At 38.6% G+C, this 19,694-nt stretch overlaps 2 protein-coding genes across 2 annotated transcripts; both read left to right on the top strand.

The window, feature by feature from the left end:
* Positions 1-1,823: 1,823 nt before the first annotated feature.
* LOC106399948 (protein FAR-RED ELONGATED HYPOCOTYL 3-like) lies at positions 1,824-10,734 on the top strand. The gene is made up of 2 exons (XM_013840386.3): positions 1,824-6,144; positions 6,340-10,734. The coding sequence occupies exon 1, from the start codon at positions 1,824-1,826 to the stop codon at positions 4,338-4,340; it is 2,517 nt and encodes an 838-aa protein (XP_013695840.2). The 3' UTR covers positions 4,341-6,144; positions 6,340-10,734.
* A 4,163-nt stretch (positions 10,735-14,897) lies between these two features.
* Positions 14,898-19,591, top strand: LOC106376059 (putative glucuronosyltransferase PGSIP7). Its single transcript, XM_013816104.3, has 4 exons — positions 14,898-16,433; positions 18,102-18,565; positions 18,646-18,793; positions 18,970-19,591. Exons 1-4 carry the CDS (start codon positions 16,108-16,110, stop codon positions 19,496-19,498), a joined length of 1,467 nt encoding a protein of 488 aa, XP_013671558.2. The 5' UTR covers positions 14,898-16,107; the 3' UTR covers positions 19,499-19,591.
* The last annotated feature ends 103 nt before the right edge of the window (positions 19,592-19,694 follow it).

Below are 19,694 nucleotides of genomic sequence, written 5' to 3'. Positions count from 1 at the left end.
TCTCACCGAAGTCAATAACTCTGTCATCGTCATCCCGGAGAAAATCCGAATGAAATGTTCTACTTTGGCCGTTATGTCAGGTTCAAATATCCACCGTTGATCGCTATCACGGACCCACGTCCCATGGACAAGTAAGACTTTATCCTGCCCTGTCATCTGTAGGTTGGAGGAAAAAAAATTACTATCTCAGATCTACATCAAATGGTCCATTCCATATTGAGACAATCATACATATTAAAGACTATACAGATCATCAACTACAAATACAGATAAATACAAGAATTAGTTGGTTGTTACTGATGATTACCTGTTCGAATCTGCTGAGCATTAACTCGTTCTCTACTTTCACCTTCGTCAATGTCTTTTTCTTACTTAACAAGAGATGGACAGACTGTCAAAATATATGGAATGCTAGATATTTTCTGAGGGTGGTCTATTCTCATCCACATATTTACTGAACTCAGTAAATAGCATGCGGTTATTTTCATGAGAACGTGGCTTCTACACTCTCCTTATGATATGCACAGTGCATGGTGAATATCATCCATTCCTCCTTCCCGCAACGTCATCTCTTTCTCTATCACATCGTCATCTATTTAATTTCCTAAACGTCATTTATCTCTCTCTCACCGAAGACTTGTAAGCGTGGAGGGTAGAACCGGATGAGGTGAGAGACAATTGTTACCCATTTAATTATGTAAAAATCATGTTCATATACTTAATTTCTCTTCCAGACTTAGCTATTTCGCCAATTAGCCCTTAATACTAGTACATTCTAAAAAAACAACGTGTGACTGTTTTTGTTGCAGAGTGAATTCAAAGAAAGTGATGGTGGGAGTATACATACTTTTTTTTGGGTCAAAAGTGGGAGTATACATACTAGGATGTGCATTATATGGTGTTATATATTAATGGTCACACGTGGTTACAATTCTACCATTTTTTCAGGCCACTGCTTTCTTTTTTTTGGTAATCGGCCACTGCTTTTTTTGTCTCCTGTTTTGGTTATATCCGAACCTAAGAATTTTTTTGAAAATAGAACCTAAGAACTTTCCCTGGAGGCATCTCCTCTGGAGCCCCTAAACGTGAGTTCGAAAATCTCCTATGGGCTCTATCAACCACCTATGCCCCTCATTCATTAATGAGTCGCGAAATGTCGTTTATACCCTTCCGTGGGTGAAATAAAAAACATGGAAAATTGAAAATTGAGGGAATCAGAGATGTCGGGTTGAGAGGAGGGGTTCTGGTTCTGGTTCGGCACAAATTTCGGTTTTGGTTATGGCGGGTTTATAGATTGGACGGTTTGGTTATATGATTCTGATTCAATGTCAATTAAATAGATAAAAAATAAAATAAAACAAAAAATATGAAATTAAAGCGAGAAATCCCCATCGTGAGTCCGCCCCAAGCTCGATCGATTCCAGCTCGTTGAATTCAATTCGCAGCTCCCGAGAAATCTCTCAGCTCCCCAGAAAGCTCGATCGTTGGATTCTCCGGCGAATGCAGGTTAGTTGTTCTCCTCCCCAAGCTGCATTGGATAAAAATTGTTTTTAGGGTGTGTAATTGGAAATGTGAATTAATTAAAGCATATGGTTGGTTGATTGATTTGAGTTGCCTCTATGGAATTGAGTTGAGTTGAGTTGAGTTGAGTTGAGTTGAGGTTCTTGAGCTTATAGTACCTGAAACCTCAATTTGATATGTAGTTGAAGCATAACTAGGTAAAACTAGTAGAACTGATAATTGAAGTATAATACGTATAACTGTAGATAACTAGATAAAACTAGTATAACCGTGACTTGAATTTGTTGTTTTTGCAGGATACAATGTCGAAACACGTGAGCATACATTTCAAATTCAAAGATCGAGTCTATAGTGTAACCATGAAGACAACAGTGGATGATATAACTTTGGCAATGCTTGAAGAAAGGTTGTATAAAAAGTTGTCGTTGAATGAAAGGAATGTAAAACTGGTGCTGAGGTACATGCCGATGGTGGTTGGATGTGAGGCAGAGCTAACTATTTGTGATGATGAGGATTTGTTTGTTTACCTAATAACAATTGATAAAGACAACCGTAGAAGTCTTTTGTTAGTGGAGGAGACGAGTGTATCAGATCAGTTAGAGGTGGTGTCAAGAGTGTGCAAAAGTTCTGTTGGTATGAATTACCAAGCATTGCAGGGAAATGATGATGAAGTCGGACCTAAAACCCTGATTCTGTACGTAGAAAACGGGGAGGCAGATCAACAGAAGAAGCAGATAGAGGTAGAGAATGATGACGAAAGAAGACATGATGATTTTATGGAAACAGACGGTGAGACAGAAACCGCAGCTGAGACGGAAACTGCAGCTGAGACAGAAACCGCAGCTGAGACGGAAACTGCAGCTGAGACGGAAACTGCAGCTGAGACTGAAACTGCAGCTGAGACAGAAACCGCTCCTGAGAAGGACACCACAGCTAATATGGATGGCAGTGGTAATATGTATGTTGAGCAGCTACCTTTAGTAAAATGTAGTCAAGTTATAGAGGAATGGGGAGATGCTATGGGTCTGTACCTTATGCAGGAATTTCCAAACAAGAGATCACTTCAAGAGGTGGTGGATAGAGCTGCATTTGGTTGCAGCTTTCGTTATGTTATTAAAAAATCTGATCGAAAACGGTTGGTGTTAAAATGTTGTGAAGCAAACTGTAAATGGGGATTGCGAGCTGCGAGGATTCGAGAGACGGAAATTTTTTCTATTAGGAGGTACTGGGGTGTGCATACATGCTCTCGGACTAATCAAAGTAATAGCTGCAACAGCAAGAGGAAAGGATCTGCAGAATTAGTTGCAACTTTTTTGAATGAGGAATATCCTGGAAAACTGATGACTCCTGTTCCGAGAGATATCATAGACTTAATTAAGTTAAGGCTGGGTGTATCGGTATCTTACTCCACAGCCTTGAGAGGGAAAAATCTAGCTATGCGTGAGTTGCGTGGTAATTCAGAAGACAGCTACAAGATGTTGCCTAGCTACTTGTACATGTTAGAGCAGGTTAATTCCGGAACAACAACAGAGGTGAAGTTGGATGAGGCAGGTAAGTTCAAGTACCTTTTCATAGCTTTAGGAGCTTGCATTGAAGGGTTTAAGGCCATGAGGAAAGTGATTCTTGTGGATGCTACATTTTTGAAGAACGGATATGGTGGGGTACTAGTATTTGCTAAAGCTCAAGATCCTAATCGTCACCATTATCCCCTCGCGTTTGCGGTACTTGACGGTGAGAATAATGCTAGTTGGACTTGGTTTTTCGAGATGCTCAAAACTGTTATACCGGACTCTTCTGAAATAGTTTTTATGAGCGATAGAAATCAGAGCCTCATCACTGCTGTAGCTAATGTGTATCCACAATCTCACCATGGCCATTGTATATGGCATCTAGCTCAGAATGTGAGAAACCATGCTTGTAACACCATCAAAGCCGTAGTGCCATGGAGATTTATGGAGTTGGCTAGGTATTACACAGTGCCTGAGTTCGAGGCTGCTTATGCATCTTTTAAGGTGAGATATCCTTCAGCCTGCAAGTATTTGGAGGAGAACACTAACAGAGCAACATGGGCTAGGGTCTACTTTCCAGGTTGTAGATACAACTTGGACACTAGCAACAGTGTGGAGTCGATGAATAGCGCGTTTAGGGACGCAAGGAGGTATGCCTTGATACCATTGTTGGATACAATCATCAAAAAAATATCTGACTGGTTTAATGAACATCGGAAGGACGCCGTGTCTGGATCACTTGATACCAAACTGGTTCCTCTGGTTGAGATCCATTTGCACAACTTATGGGGCAAAGCTGAGAAAACGCCAGTGCGTGAGCTGAATAGTTATGATCTTGAGTACGAGGTTACCGACACTGACAATGGGAAGGTTTATTTGGTGAATTTGATAGCGAAGTCGTGTAGCTGCAAGGTATTTGATTATGAAAAGTATCCTTGTCTTCACGGACTTGCTGCTTACTTATATTTCCTTGAGGTTCCTGCTGCTAATGGTCGTCGACGTGAGGTCAACATAGAGTATCATCAGTTGTGCTCAAAGTATTACTGGACAGAACTTTGGGCAATGGCTTATTACAGGACCATTTATTCTGTGCCGGACAAGTCTGAATGGATTGTACCAGATCACATCAAAGAGCTCCAGATCATACCTCCGAAAAAGCTGACAAGGAAGGGAAGGAAAAAGGTTAATAGGAATCCATCAGTTGGAGAACGGCGTAAAAGGACACAAAACGTAAGGCGAGCGAGGACAAATTTTGGTTTTAATTGGCTGTTGTTTGGAATGCGTTCTAATCCTCCAAGTGAAACAAACTAAATCGTGGAATGTTGCTTTTGCTATGTTGCTTTTGTTATGTTGCTTTTGCTATGTTGAACTTGGAATGTTGTTGTTGTTAATTTTAATCAGGTTTGGACAACTACTGAGAACCTTGGTATAACTAAGTATAATTGTTCCTGAATATACCCGAATTTGGTTTTTTATATATCCAATAAATGATATAAATTCTCCATCTTCTCTCTCTCTCTTCTCTCACTTTTCTCTCTCGAGACTCTTCTGCTTACTTTCTGAGGACAAAATATCGAAGATGCAAGGAGATGGTTTGGGTTCGTCGAGGAGAAGGGAAAATTCTGCAAGAAAATTGTGTTTCTGTCGCTTAGATGCCGAAATAAGACAAGCTTGGACAGACAAGAACCCGGGGCGACGATTTTATGCCTGTCCGCGTTATAAGGTATCCCAGCTGATGATAGAAATTGTGATCCAAGATTGAAAAATAAAGAAATTATTTACAATGGAATTTTTGGCAGGAGAAAAATGGATGCAACTACTTCAAATGGTTTGATGTAGAGGATGGTACAGAATGGCAAAAAATGGCTTTGATTGAAGCCCGAGATGAGATCCAAGAGAAGAGTAGGGTGATCGAGCAATTAAACCAAACCATTGCAGAACTCACAATTAATTTGGAGAGGATCCAACAAGAAGAGGAAATTGTTAGAGACTTTCAAAATCTCTATGTTTAATGGTGTGAGAAAGTTTTATTCTAAGTTTACTTACTTATGTTTCCCTGTATTGGAACCTATGTATTTTCTAAGTTTGTGCACTGTCGAACTAATGTTGCAACTATGGAAAACCACAGAAAACTAGTAAAACAAGGTGTTACTATGATCGTAAATAACAGATATTTACTTGACATCATCCCCTCTAATCCAACACAAAATTGTTAATGCACAAACACATTCACTTCACTACTCCCCTAATTCATCAACAGAAACTCCTCCTGAAATTATATTAGTGAAAAAAACTAAACTAATTCATCATCATCACATTTTCTATTATGCATTGTATAGTCTTTCCAAGTTCATTTTCTTAATAAGAGCAGCTTACAAAGGACTATTCTACAATTCTCCTGCTTTCGAAAATATTCTTGCAATTATCAGTTAAACTTGAATGGTAATAAGGGAAAATAACAAGTAAAACCTTCTTAACCAATTTAAATTATACGTAAAACTAAAAAATGTTGAAATCATGAAAAATAGAACTATGAAGAAATTTGGTAACACCTGAAACTTCAGTATAACTATGAGCAAATATTTTGGGGGGGAAAACTAAAAAAAAATTCGCGCCTAATCGATAATATTCCAAAAATCTCAATTATTTCGGTCAAAAAGTAGACTCCCTATCTGCTCTCTGTCTCGTCTCGTCTACTGTGCTCTGTCTCACTTTAGTCAATTATTTCTCTCTCTCTCTCTCCTCTGAGACAAATCCTCTCCTCTCTCTCTTTACTCTCTTCTCATCTCGTTGATATCTATCGACCTCCCTTCCTCATCTTATCTACTCCACTCCTCCTCCTCCTCACACTCCTCACACTCTTCCCTCCCTCATCTTATCTATTTCAAAATTCCCTCTACTGACGATGACTCACCCGTACCAAGAGATGAAGGACATGAAGAAACACAAGAAACACTACGACATGTTAGGCTACATTTGCGATGCCCAGTATGGAATTCCTACCCGTTGTCCATGTGGCGCTGAAATCAAGACAGATGTTTCTCCAAATCCTAAGTATCGCCACGATTTCGATACCTTGCCTGGGAGTAGGTACTTCACCTGCAAGAATTATGAGGTAATTTCCTTCTTTGTAGAACTAAGTTAAACTTAGTTATACTCTGGGTAAAACAAATTTAATTAAACTTAGTGAGACTTAGTTATACTGAGTGAAACCTAGTTATACTCTGGGTAAAACTGTTTTAATCCTACTAAGTGAAACCTAGTTATACTCTGGGTAAAACTGAGTTATACTATGCGTGAAACTGTGTAGGACGATGGGATGCACTTTCGTCAGCCATGGGCTTTTGGTGTTGAGGATGAAGTGATGCGCCTAAGGATGGAGGTGAATGATATGGCTGAAGAGATTGCTAAGCTTAAGAGGATTATAACCTCTACCTCTCGTCCATGAGATTCTCAAATCTCAAGTTCTTACTATGGATGTGCTAAAAATAAGAACTTTGCTTTGTATTCCCTATCTATTTCCAGTTTCGGTTACAAGTCTTTTTTTTGTTCTGTTAAGACTTGTATAAGTACTACTAGGTTTGTTCTGTTAAGTCTTTGAATCTTATCTAATGTTAGACTTATTATGTGGTTATGTTAAGAACTTTGTTTGTCTTGAGTGTTGGCTTAGTGGATTTCATTTCAATTGGTATTATGTCATATAATTATCATTCACCTAAAACGAGACAAATCTAATAACAATATTACAACACTAATATAACATAACAACTTAGTCATAACATAGTTAAAGTTGTAAATCCACATCACAATCAAGATAAACATTCAGACTTCGTTTGTCTTTAACAAAAAAAAAAAACGATTTAACATAAAACATCCACAGACTTTGTTTCACTCAACTCCACTCGACTTCACTTGGTTTTCTGTTTTTTGCCTTTCCCCACAGACTTCTGGGTTTTCTTTCTTTTGCCTTTCCCTTGTGATTCTGGTTCTTCAACCTCTACTACTTTGCCTTGTGCTTCCTTGACAAACTCCTCAAGCGGGGCCAATCTCCCATCCAGCTGGTCAACTTTCTTGTCAATTTTCCTCATCAGTTTCATTGTTTTTTTCAGCATATTCATAACATCTCCCAGCTGAATCGACTGCTCACCTACCTGTACTCCATCCCCTGTTGCATCTTCAATTGGTTCTGGCTGTTTTTCACGCCCAGCTACATCTTCGTCGAACATGTCTTTAAAAAAAACCTTCTGCCCTGCATCCAGACACTTCTCCCAACTGTCCACAGCTATATCAGATTGATCAACATCGTCTTCATCTTCCATAATCTCATCCAAAAGGCTATCTTCTCGTGAAGTTTTGGTTGGGATGATGCTGTCAATATCCTGTCACACACATAAATAATTTTAAAACTTAGCAATTTCTAATGTCTAAAAAGAAAATAAGTACTACCTTACTTCTACCACAGTTTCACTTTATTCCTACCCTAGTTCCCTTTCTAGTACTACCTTACTTCTACCACAGTTTCACTTTATTCCTACCCTAGTTCCCTTTCTAGTACTACAATACTTCTACCACAGTTTCACTTTATTCCTACCCTAGTTCCACCACAGTTCACAGGAAGACTTACAGTTGTGTTACCCAGTTCCTTGTTTATCACATAAAGTGACACCCCTGTCATTCCATTTCGTTTAAAGTAGGACTTGCACATCCTCGGACAGTCGCACCCAGCTCCAACCACAGTCTCTCTGAACGCTATTCCTAGCTTCGGAATTGCCTCGAATGCAAGAAGCTGTTACACACAACATTTTTGCATTAGTAAACAACAATGCTGTCAGACTGGTTTAATGGGATTTTGCATACCTCTAATGGAACACAGAAACCTGGTAGCGGCCATAATGTTTTCTCTTTCACCAACCCTCCAAAATGCTTCATTGTGTGAGAGATCTCCTTCAGCATGTAATCATAGGAAAATCTCCCCCACGGAAAGGACTTGCAGTACTCAAGATCATCCACTGCTCTCTGGAACACCTCCAATACATCATTAGCCTTGTGTCAAACCTTCGTTTGTGCACAAACAACCGAAGCTAAGAAGAATAGAACCGCCATCTTCAGTCTGTCTTTGTGGGGTCCCATGTTCACCAGCTTCTTCTTAACATCCTCTAACCTTCTCGGTTCTCCTTCCTTGAAATGACGATCAACGAACCTCGTCCCACCAAGCTCTTTATAGCCGAGAGGATAGTTCTGGCAGAATAGCCCAGATATCAAACCATGTTCCCTCAGCCCGTAACGGATTGGAACCCCATTCACAATAAACCACACTTCTCTCAGCTTCTCGATACCAGCAGTACGCAACAACAACATCCACATTCCCTGAACCCTGTGGTTAGTCTCTATCTTCATGTGGAAAATGTGTCTGAATTGAGGATGCCCTGTGAACCAGCTCATCTCGGCGTTAGACAGCTTGGGTTTCAGATTTTTTAGCGTCTTAATCGCGCTAGCTATCATACACCTTGTCCCTAGCTTTATTTTTTTTCTGTACTCGGTTGGCTTGAAGAACATGCTGGTTGGTTTGATTGCCTCGATTGCCACATTTTCATTCAAACCCTGCAAGTTATACCAAAGTATTCACCATGTTATACCAAAGTATTCACCACGTTATACCAAAGTTATATCCAAGTCATACTAAAGTTATATCCAAGTTAGCTATATCCAAGTTATATCCAAGTTATATCCAAGTTATATCCGTTTACACAATTTCAGTTTACCTCTACCAAAACTAACATGTTATTCCTATACTTCCCCTAGTATTACTAGCATTAACACACTCAATTGAAAATTTGTTACATTTGTTACCTCTGGTTCAGTTGGATTCCCGGGTTCAGGTGGATTCTCATTGTCGTCTACATTTGCTAACTCTTCTCGGTCATTTTCTTCTTCAGAACCTTCATTCTCATTATCCTTTCCTTCTCCGTCTCCATTTCCTTCTCTGTCACCATTTCCTTCTCCAGAACCTTCAGTATCTCCGTCTCCATTTCTTTCTCTGTCACCATTTCCTTCTCCAGAACCTTCAGTATCTTCCTTCTCATCTGCTTCTTCTTGTTCTTCTTCAGCATCTTCATTCTCCTGGCTAGAATCATCGGAACGGTCGTCATGATCATTCTCTTCCTCTCCAGAACCGGCTTTCTGATTCTCTACATCTCCAGAAGAAGGGGTTTCCTCATTCTCTTCTTCTTCAGATTCAGTCCCTATCGCCGGAGTTGCTGGAGGAGTTGGAGGAGATGGGCCAGCAGGACCTTTGTTCATTGTCGCCGGAGCAGTTTCTAAAGCCACATCACTCGCCTCCGTTATCTCTGCCGTACTCTCCCTCGCGTCCTCACTCGTCTTCTCCGCCGAGACATCCGTCGTCTTCTCCGTCGAGACATCCGTCGTATTCTCCGTCGAGACATCCGTCGTCACCTCCGTCGAGACATCCGTCGTCTTCTCCCTCGAGTCAACAATCTCCGTCGTCTTTGCCGTTCCCGTCGATTCAACATTCTCTGTCGTCGTCTTCTCAATATTATCGGAGGTCGTTTTTACAAATTTCATTTTCCGAACCTCTTCCTTCGTTGGATTATCCTCTTACCCCCTCCTCTCGTTTCGACCACCATATCGTAATCGTTGTTGGCTCTTCTGAACTCACCGATTGATTTTCAAAACTAGGGTTTCTTCTCGTTTAAAGTGGAGTGAAAAGAGGGGGGAGAAATGGGAGTCGAATGAATTAATCAATTGGAGGATTTAGGGAAATTGTAAAGGGTTTGATAAAACCGACATATTTAGTTTGGTTTCGAAGGATGAGTTTGGTTTTGAGGGATTGGTTTGGTTTCCAGGGATTGGTTAAACGGTTCAACGATTTTGTTCAATTGAATTGACTATACATTCGGGTCGGGTCCTTGCGGATGGGTTATACCCTGGTACAACTTGTAAATCCTTCATTTATTCCAGGGTTTTTTGTCATTTCCGCATTTTTTGATTTTAAAAATAAATATTTATCTTTCTGTTAATATGGGTGTCTTTCTGAGATTGCCTTTTTACATTTGGGGGCTCCAGAAGAGATGCCTCCTTTCCCTGTTATTAGAAAGTATTACATCTAGAGTCACATTTACACTTTTAATAACACTTTTCCTAACTATTTGTTCACTTTTGGTTAGGTTTTCTAACCAAAACAGAACCATATTATAATTTGTGGTCCACATTCTCTTTTATTCTTTATCAATTAATATTTTTAAATTGAATTGAACTTCTCGATCTAGATCGATCTCTGGTCTGCTAAGGTTCACTTGAGCCACGATCACAGCTTACGGTGGGTGATTCACCGTCACGTACTATGGACGCCGGGACTGTTCCAAGTCGACGAGCTATCCGCCAGAATTTTCAGTCATGGCGAGCTCCATCCACCGCCGCGTTCTTCCTTCTCCACGTGTTTACACTTCCGCGGTGTCTCCTGTCCTGTGGGAAGCTTCAACGCCCTCCCCAGCTCCTCCGTCGTCGGAATCGACGGCGACTTTCTCCAGATCTAGAAGCTCCTGATAACAATGGCCAGTTTTGGCCTTTTTGCAAATCTGATCCTCCGAATTAAAGTTATATTTTACTTTAGACCCTAAATGTTCGATTGTACAGAAATATCCATTGATTTTGACCTCAAACTTCCATTTGTGTATTCCATACATTTTCAAATGCAAATGAATCAAAAACAAGTGCTCAAAGCTATAAAACATGAATTAAGACGGCTGCTTATAGAGAATAATTCTAACAATCAAATAGGCTTGAACTAACTTTATAACAAGTCAATCTCAAAAATATATAAGTTTTTTTTTTTTGGTAAAATGTTAAATTATTATACCAATTTTCGAATTTGAGACAGACGTTACACAGTAAACAGGTAGCAGAATGCGGAAACGAAACTAAACAAAGAGACCTAAGCGGAATGAGACAAACTAGATGATAGCCGGACAAAGTCTAAGAACCCGATTTGTTACGAGTCAAGCTCGAACCTTGCAAACCGAGACCGCTCGAGATCGAGAGTCGGGCACCGCGAGCTACCGAGAGAAAGGCGCCCTCAAACCTTGATGCTACGGTTCCTACAGCTTCTGACCGCTCCGCCGAAACCAAGACCCAGAAGAAGAATCCGAACACAAACAAAACTCAATTCACCCGACAGCTGAACTTCCGACGGCACGAGAGAGAACCACCAAGCGATGATGTCGTCGTTTGTCAAGCCGTCTTGAAGATTGCCGCCTCCATTCCAACTCGACATGACCGTTACACCCATTGAACCGAAACCCCATATAGAAATAGCGGACCGAAAGGCGGCTAACTCTCCGAAAGATCAACCGCAGTAGAACGAGCCGTCCGAGAGACCAACAACTTCACAAGAACAAGAACAAGAACAGAGTCCAAACCACCACACGAGCTCATCCAAGAGCCGCAACTACCTTATTTGAAGAGAGGGAGCGAGGAGGACTTAGGTCACGGCTCAGACCAAACCGGAACCACCGGGAAACTGTCATAAAGGACAGAAAATATAGACCCCAACTGAACAACACGCAAGCTTCCACCACCACGCGCCGACGTGACCACCGCACGTTACCACAAGAGCTCATCGGAGACAGAGACCATCACCAGAAGAGCCCACGCGCGCTTACAGGAGACCACCTGTAAAAGAAGAGAGACCGAGCTCCAGATCCGCGCTATCTGAAGCCTTACCAAACCCATACCGCAGAGCCCCACCGCACGCCAGAGGACAGAAGCTCACCAAGCAGGGACAAGGTTCTCTGCAACCCCCACGCAACACCACTCTCACTCAACACGCAACGAAGGGAAATAAAAATCCAAATCGGACAGAGGCACTACAAGAGACCAGAACAGAGCTAAGGAGAAGCAAGACACCGTCCTCGAGTGATAAACTCTCCAGATCTGACCATGGACCAAGTGAAAACTCTGGATCTAAAACGGGTTGGACCTTCGCCGAACGCCAAGAGCCGCAGAGGGAAAACAGGGGGGAACAACGAAGAAGACACAGAGCAGAAGAAGAAGAAACAAACAAGGCCCGGCGGCCGCCTGAGAGACACGGCGGCGACCGCCGGAGGGCGGTGGAGTAGCGGCGGTAACCTAGGCGAGGTAGAGAGATGGGAGAGAGATTTTAATTTTAGAGAGAGAGACTGCTTTTGGTACAAACTCTCAAAAATATATAAGTTTATAGTACAATGGTAATATTTGTATCAAATTATTTGGCGTTTTTATTTTTATAGTGGTTGTTTGTAAACATATTGTCTGGACATGTGAAAGAGTACTACTCACAGATAAGTTTTAAACATATAGGTCGAGAAGTATCACAATATACACGTTTGGTGATGTCTCACATCTGATCAATGATAGCTTCAAAATTACAATGTCTCAGTACATCCAAACTAATTTTCGTTTGGTCCGGTTTTGTTAACCGGTGATTGGTTGATACAATGAGTACTGACTATGTTTAATTTTTTTGTTTAACGTGCAACACTCCTTATCCAGTTTTTTCTTATGTTTTTTTTTCTTTTAGATAGAACATGTATATATGGATATCATCAAAAAGATGTACGAAAAATATGTGTACATGTAGATATTAAATTTGTTATCCATACTGGTCAAACATGCAGATATACATGTTTAAATCCAATGTTCGCTTTTACATAAGAAACTTGAGTTCATAAACGATAACAATATGTATACATGTTCCATGATAGACAAGATCAAGTGCTTGTACACAATGAAATTGTTGTACATATGGACATCAACAAAAATGTACACTACAAGTCTACAAACTATTTACATCTTGAAATAGTATCATTTAAAACTTACTACAAGAAACTTGAGTTTATAAACGATAACAATATGTACACATGTTCTGTGATAGACAAGATCAAGTGCTTGTACACAATGAAATTGTTGTACATATGGACATCAACAAAAATGTACACTACAAGTCTACAAACTATTTACATCTTAAAATAATATCATTTAAAATTTACTACAAGAAACTTGAGTTTATAAACGATAACAATATATACACATGTTCCATGATAGACAAGATCAATTGCTTGTACACAATGAAATTGTTGTACATATGGACATCAACAAAGATGTACACTACAAGTCTACAAACTATTTACATCTTAATAGAATTGAAGTGCACAGTCTAAAATTTGGGGCTTTATTAACAGGTTATCTCTGCAAATTTCAAAGTTAAGGGTGAGATTGATAAAAACCATTAGTTCAAGGATTGTTTGTGCCAATATGGAAATGTTTTATTCTGTAAAATTAAATAGTTTGGGGTTAAATCAAAAGGACTTAAATTCAATTATACAAGTTTTGAGGTGAAAGTGAAAACAATTGAAACTACAAGGACGAAAACTGAAAATTAACAAAACTTGATCTCAAGATTTAACAATGGCGATCTCGAACTCGGAAGGCATCTATCTACAGTACACCGGAGGTCACGACGCCGGGAGAGGAGCCATGCACGGCGAGGAGGAGACGACTTGGATATGAGAGCTGAATCGAAAAAGGAGGCTACCTATGGTGGAGACAATTGTCGACGTGGAGACATGACCGTGATCGGAGCAGAGCCGCGACGGAGAGACGCCGAGTTAAATCAGGTGGAACCGCCGACGAAGATCATAGCACAAGCTCAGCCACAAATCGGAGAAGCCGATGAAGACGAGGAAGCTTGAACGACGAAGTCTGTCTCGACACGACGGTTAAAGGCCGTGGCGGCATGCACGAGCTTCGGTGGAGAAGAAGCAGACAATGGAAGAAGAAGCTTTGATTTATTTTAAAGAGCAAATTAGCTCAATATACAAAAAAAGTGGGATACCATACAATGGGGGGGGGAAATGTTAATGATGAGGGAAAAAAATTGGGGGAAAATTAAAGTATGGAGTGCAAATAGGATAGATTTTGTGTGTAGTGAGTACAAATTCTCTATTTTAAATACGTTTTTGGTTTACAATTATTTGTTGGGTCCCGAGAAAAAAAAAAGAAAGAAAGTGACCAATTTAAAAAGTTTGTGGGACCACTCTAATTACACTGGTTTGGTTTCTAGTTACAAAAACTATCTCGGTAGTAACATGTGACTTCAAATGTAATAAAAAGACAAAAAGTGTCTATTAATGTAAATTACTCTATACATGTATATTGTTTGTTATTCACCGTTAAAAATAAGATGTTTGTGTAAAAATGTATAGCATTTTTTTCTAAAATAATATACTGTAGTATCCCTTATTTGAAAGTCGATGTTGTAATTCAACTATTACCCTCTAAACTTAACAGCTGTTGGTGTTAAAATTTGTTTGCATAATGAATACAGATGCAACTGGAAATTAATTAGATTAGTCGTTTAATTATGCAAATAATATACTCCATATAACTATTAGTGAATATAATTATTAGTGATGGTTTTGTTTTCGTGAATTAATAGTAAAATTAGGTTTCCTTTATTTTAATTGCTTTTATATTTTAAAAGTTATTAAAATTTGGTTTGCTACTATATTTTTTCTAATCATTCGTAGCCAAAATTTCTTTCCTTCGTCCACAAAGAGTTGGAATTCCTACGAATTTGCCATATATTATCAGTAATATGTTTTTTCTTCTCTACTGTTAAAATTAGGATGCAATTTGATGGGAAAAAATTTACGATGCAATTTCGTGTCTTGGGCTACTTACTATATTGGACTACGATATTTAAGTTCTATTAGATGGGTTCTTTATTAAAGATGGACTGATTGTTCCTTTGCTAAATTTCTGATTAAATGCAACGTATATTTAGAAAAAAAACTTCACGTACTATTAAGCTAAATGTGAAAATGAAATTTTACAGCCAATGCATGTATCAGAAATTCTCAGTGTCCATTAAAATTTTGGGTTCAACTACCAGTAATTTATTCGGTTACAACAACCAAAATCCACCACTTTTGGTTAAACTTTTTCCAAATATTTAATTCTTAAATAGGCAATTTTACAATTCTGGAAGAAAAAGAAACTTTTCTATATAAGAAATCTTGCTCACAACTATAATAACTTTAACGCCTTCCTAGTCTACTCTAAACCTCCTCCTCTTTTATTTGTACTAGCCTACTAGACATAGACATGGACATTCAGATACCGAGTTTGGGTCGAAAATTTCATGTAGCATATCTTTTAGATATGAAAAATGGAAACTGATCTGGTAATTAAGAATATCGGATCAGGTTCAGTTCGGTACTTGTCAGATCCAAATATTTTTGGATATATCCAAATGAATCGGTATTTTTTTGGTTTTGGTTCGGATTGACATATATTTTATCTTATCATAATCGAAAATATCAACATCCAATCCTAAATTACTATAAACCCAAACACATTATAAAATAAGATAAATACAAAAAGATTTAAAACCAAATAAAACAAAAGTTTAAGCAAACTTCAAACAAACAAGAAATCCAACATTTTAAATATAGGATAATCCAGCATTCCAAACAAGCAAAGAAACATAAAATAGAGATGAAAGTTTTATAATGAAACTAACAAAAGGATGCATAAGCAAGTTGCTAAAAAAGATGCATTAAAACAAGAGTTGTAAAAAATGATTAAGAAATATCAAAATATCTTATACATCAATGAAAAGGAGAAAACAGTTGAGGCCGGAATTACGTAATTGCATAAGTATATCAGATACAATCGGATATTTGTTCGGATACTAGGTAATAATACCTGATCCGAACCGGTACCCGGAACATAAAAAATCATATCTAGTCGGATATTTCTCTATATCCGAATCCGATGCGAAATCCGATTTTTTGGATGAATATCGGTTCGGATCTTCAGATCCGGAAAATATGCCTAAGCCTAATTAGTACATGTGTTTGTATATAATTGCTTACCCTTTATATGTATATGAGTGACGTAGTCTCTCTCAAAAAGAGAGAAACAAAACCCAAAACCTTATAAGTTGAAAATCCCCACAAACACACAGTTCTCAAAGTTGTTAGTTTCTTCCTTCTTGGCTGGTGTATAGAGAGTACTAAGCATGAATTTGCAGAGAGCTATGGTGTTCTCGTGTTGGGTTCTGTCTCTTTTGATCATCGAGACGTCAGGTTATCACGATCAGCTGTTTCAGCCGCTTGAAGCTGAAAACGCAAACGCGATGACCATGGTGATGGAGCGAGGTTTACAGACGCGGGGGTCGGAGCACAAGAACGCATATGCGACGATGATGTACATGGGAACTCCAAGGGACTACGAGTTCTACGTTGCGACACGTGTCTTGATCAGATCGCTCAAAGGTCACCATGTTAACGCTGATATCGTCGTAATCGCCTCCCTCGACGTTCCACTCAACTGGATTCACAACCTGTAAGTGTCTTCTCATCTTCTTATTCTTTTCACCCCCGAAACAATTCCGTTTTAATTGGTTTAAAACATTTTTTTTTACTTTTAATCAAGTAATATCATAAAATTTCAAACCGGGGCTTCTAGCTCTAGTGGTAAAGGGCTTACAGCTGTGAGTACCGCCACCAGGGTTCGAATCCCGGCCACTGGGGAATTAACATTTCGGCATCGCCAGGGACAGAGGACCGACACGTGGCAACACGTGACTAGTCTGGATCACTTTGGTGGGGCCAGGATACCTCTGTATAATTCAAAAAAAAAAATATCATAAAATTCCCAACCTTGTATAAATTACAAAAATGTTGATGGAAAAAAAAATTACAAAAATGTGAAAAGTCAAAATTTTAATATCTAAATAGTTGGAGAGCAGTAGTGTGGGTAACAGCCTGAAAACAATTTTTAAATTTTCAAAAATTAGTAATTATAAGTATTTTTAGCTTAGAAGCAACAAAGCCAGCATAATAACAATTAAGATTATGCTTAGGACGGCTTGGCTCTTTTGAAAACATAAAATAAAACTGAAAATATCTGAACAAGACAGTCTTAATAGCAGACGTGTTTCCACGACCTTTTTTAAGCTTGTCTATTTTATTCGTTTTATCTATAGGCTCTACCTATTGTTGATATACAATTGTCGTAGCGATAATTAAATGATTTCCTTCAAACATAGAAAGCTTACTTTTACTCCCTCCATTTCTTGAAAAATGTCGTTTTAGAATTTTATTTTTGTTTAAAAGAACTGTCATTTTGTGTTTTCAATACAAAATTTTAAATAAATGTTTATTTTTAAACTCAATGTATTAGTGTATTAATTAGAAAGAAAAAACATTTAATGTGTGAACATAAGATAAATTACAAATTTTAAGTAATTTTTAATGTGCTGCAAAATCTTTCGGATGACAATTTTTAAACAGAGGGAGTAATGATCAATTCCCTTTTTGTCTACCATACTGCATCCTATACGTATCACCCTTTTGATTTCTTATGCAAAACTTACACGGGTTAGGTGCAAGTTTAATGTTTCTTATTAGGTATAGTGGAAAGAAACTATATGATATACTCATAAACAATAGTGGATTTGTTGATAATTTAAATTTTAAGAGATAAGAAAATATATTATAAAAAAGTAAATGGGGCTGTCAAATACCTTATTCTAGTAACTCATAGTTTCAATCCTTTAAAAACATTTTTGTTGGTTTCCCTTTTCTGGAAAGGGAAAAGTGTCAAATTAATTAAAAATACATTTCTTGCTTAATACATAATATTAAAAAAACAGTCAACTACAAGAAACTAATACAGTTCTTGAGGGTTTACAAAAACAAATACAGTTCTTGAGCAATAGATTCTCAATTAATACAGTTCACTAATGGGTTAGAACACCCTCAATGCTTAGTATCTCAAAGAGATTTCTAAAATATAAAATATTGTATTTCAAAGCATTTTGTAATTAAATAAATTTCAGTTGTTTTTAAGAAAATGAAACTAATTACAATTTGACAAATGGTAGAACAATCTTTTAAAACGTGTCATGAGTTCTCATTTTAGTCCAAAAGTTTTCTTATTATCTTCCTTTTTATACCTTCTTGAGATCTTACCAAGTTACCATTGAACAATGAATATGCTCTTATGTAGGGAAGAAATGGACGGAGCAAAAGTAGTGAGAGTAGAGAATCTTGAGAATCCATACAAGAAACAAACCAACTTCGACAATAGATTCAAACTTAGTCTGAACAAGCTCTACGCTTGGTCTCTCTCAAACTACGACCGTGTTGTTATGCTCGATGCCGACAATCTATTCCTCAAGAACACTGACGAGCTCTTTCAATGCGGCTCATTTTGTGCTGTCTTCATCAACCCTTGCATCTTCCACACTGGCCTCTTTGTGCTGCAGCCATCAATGGAGGTCTTCAGAGACATGATTCGTGAGCTTGAAGTAAAAAGAGATAATCCTGATGGAGCTGATCAAGGCTTTCTTGTTAGTTACTTCTCTGATTTACTTAATCAGCCTCTGTTTCGTCCTCCTAATAACCGCAGCACCGTGCTCACCGGACATTTTAGGCTTCCTTTGGGGTATCAAATGGACGCCTCTTACTATTGTAAGTGATCTCTATTCTCCCTCCATTTCAATAACCCCAAAGTTCAGAACATTTTGCTAATCTTTGAATATTATTATTAGACCTTAAACTCAGATGGAATGTACCGTGTGGACCAAACAGTGTGATCACGTTCCCTGGAGCAGTCTGGTTAAAGCCATGGTACTGGTGGTCATGGCCTGTTCTTCCTTTAGGCCTATCATGGCACCACCAACGCCGCTACACCATAAGGTATATTTAATTGCACATACCGAAACCCATACTTCATATAATCTCCATATCGCTTTGTTATAAATTAAAAAAGGCTATATTTAATATATTATGGAGCCACGTCTAAGAAGTGTTCTAATCCAAGCAGTGTTCTAATCCAAAAAAGGCTATATTCTAACACTCCTCTTCCATTGCAGTTACTCAGCGGAGATGCCTTGGGTCCTAATCCAAGCAGTGTTCTACCTAGGAATCATACTAGTCACGCGTCTAACGCGTTCCAGCATGTCAAAGCTATGTCACCGACGTTCTGACAAGAATCTAACAGCTTTCAAGATGGTTGCACTCCTCTTGATCCTGTCAGCATACATTATACCCTCCTTCATCATCCCACAGACCATCCACCCGCTCATGGGTTGGTCACTCTACTTGACCGGTTCTTTTGCTCTCTCCTCCATTCCCATCAATGCTTTCTTGCTTCCAGTGCTCCATGTTTTGACACCGTGGCTTGGCATTCTCGGGACGCTCCTTGTGATGGCTTTTCCCTCTTATCCTGATGGTGTTGTTAGAGCATTGTCGGTTTTCGGATATGCCTTCTGTTGTGCACCGTTTCTATGGGTCTCCTTTGTGAAGATCACATCCCATCTTCAAATTTTGATTGACAAAGAGGTTTTGTTTCCGCGGTTGGGTGAGTCCGGGAGTAGTTCTAGTCTCAGCAAATTGTATTGATTAATACGGTGGATTGCTTCTGTACATAAAGGTTAGAGAATATTAACAAATATGAGATTGGCTTTTTCTTCATTTAATAAATATCCTGTCAAAGATATATCTCTCACATTTGTCTAGCTTTTAACTGGGATTAAAAGGAAATGCATGAGTGGAACTAAAGATTTCAAAAGAAAACGTAAGTACCTTTTGTTAAATT

This window comes from Brassica napus, chromosome A1 (genome assembly GCF_020379485.1).
Source record: "Brassica napus cultivar Da-Ae chromosome A1, Da-Ae, whole genome shotgun sequence".
NCBI classification, from domain to species: Eukaryota; Viridiplantae; Streptophyta; class Magnoliopsida; order Brassicales; family Brassicaceae; genus Brassica; species Brassica napus.
Note: the sequence above shows the minus strand (reverse complement) of the source record. Positions and strands in the feature narration are given on the sequence as shown.

Coding starts and splice junctions, on each gene's coding strand:
- LOC106399948 (XM_013840386.3), top strand. CDS start 1,824: ATGTCGAAACACGTGAGCATACATTTCAAATTCAAAGATCGAGTCTAT.
- LOC106376059 (XM_013816104.3), top strand. CDS start 16,108: ATGAATTTGCAGAGAGCTATGGTGTTCTCGTGTTGGGTTCTGTCTCTT. Junction 18,566..18,645: donor AATGGACGCCTCTTACTATT/GTAAGTGATCTC, acceptor TATTATTATTAG/ACCTTAAACTCAGATGGAAT. Junction 18,794..18,969: donor CAACGCCGCTACACCATAAG/GTATATTTAATT, acceptor CTTCCATTGCAG/TTACTCAGCGGAGATGCCTT.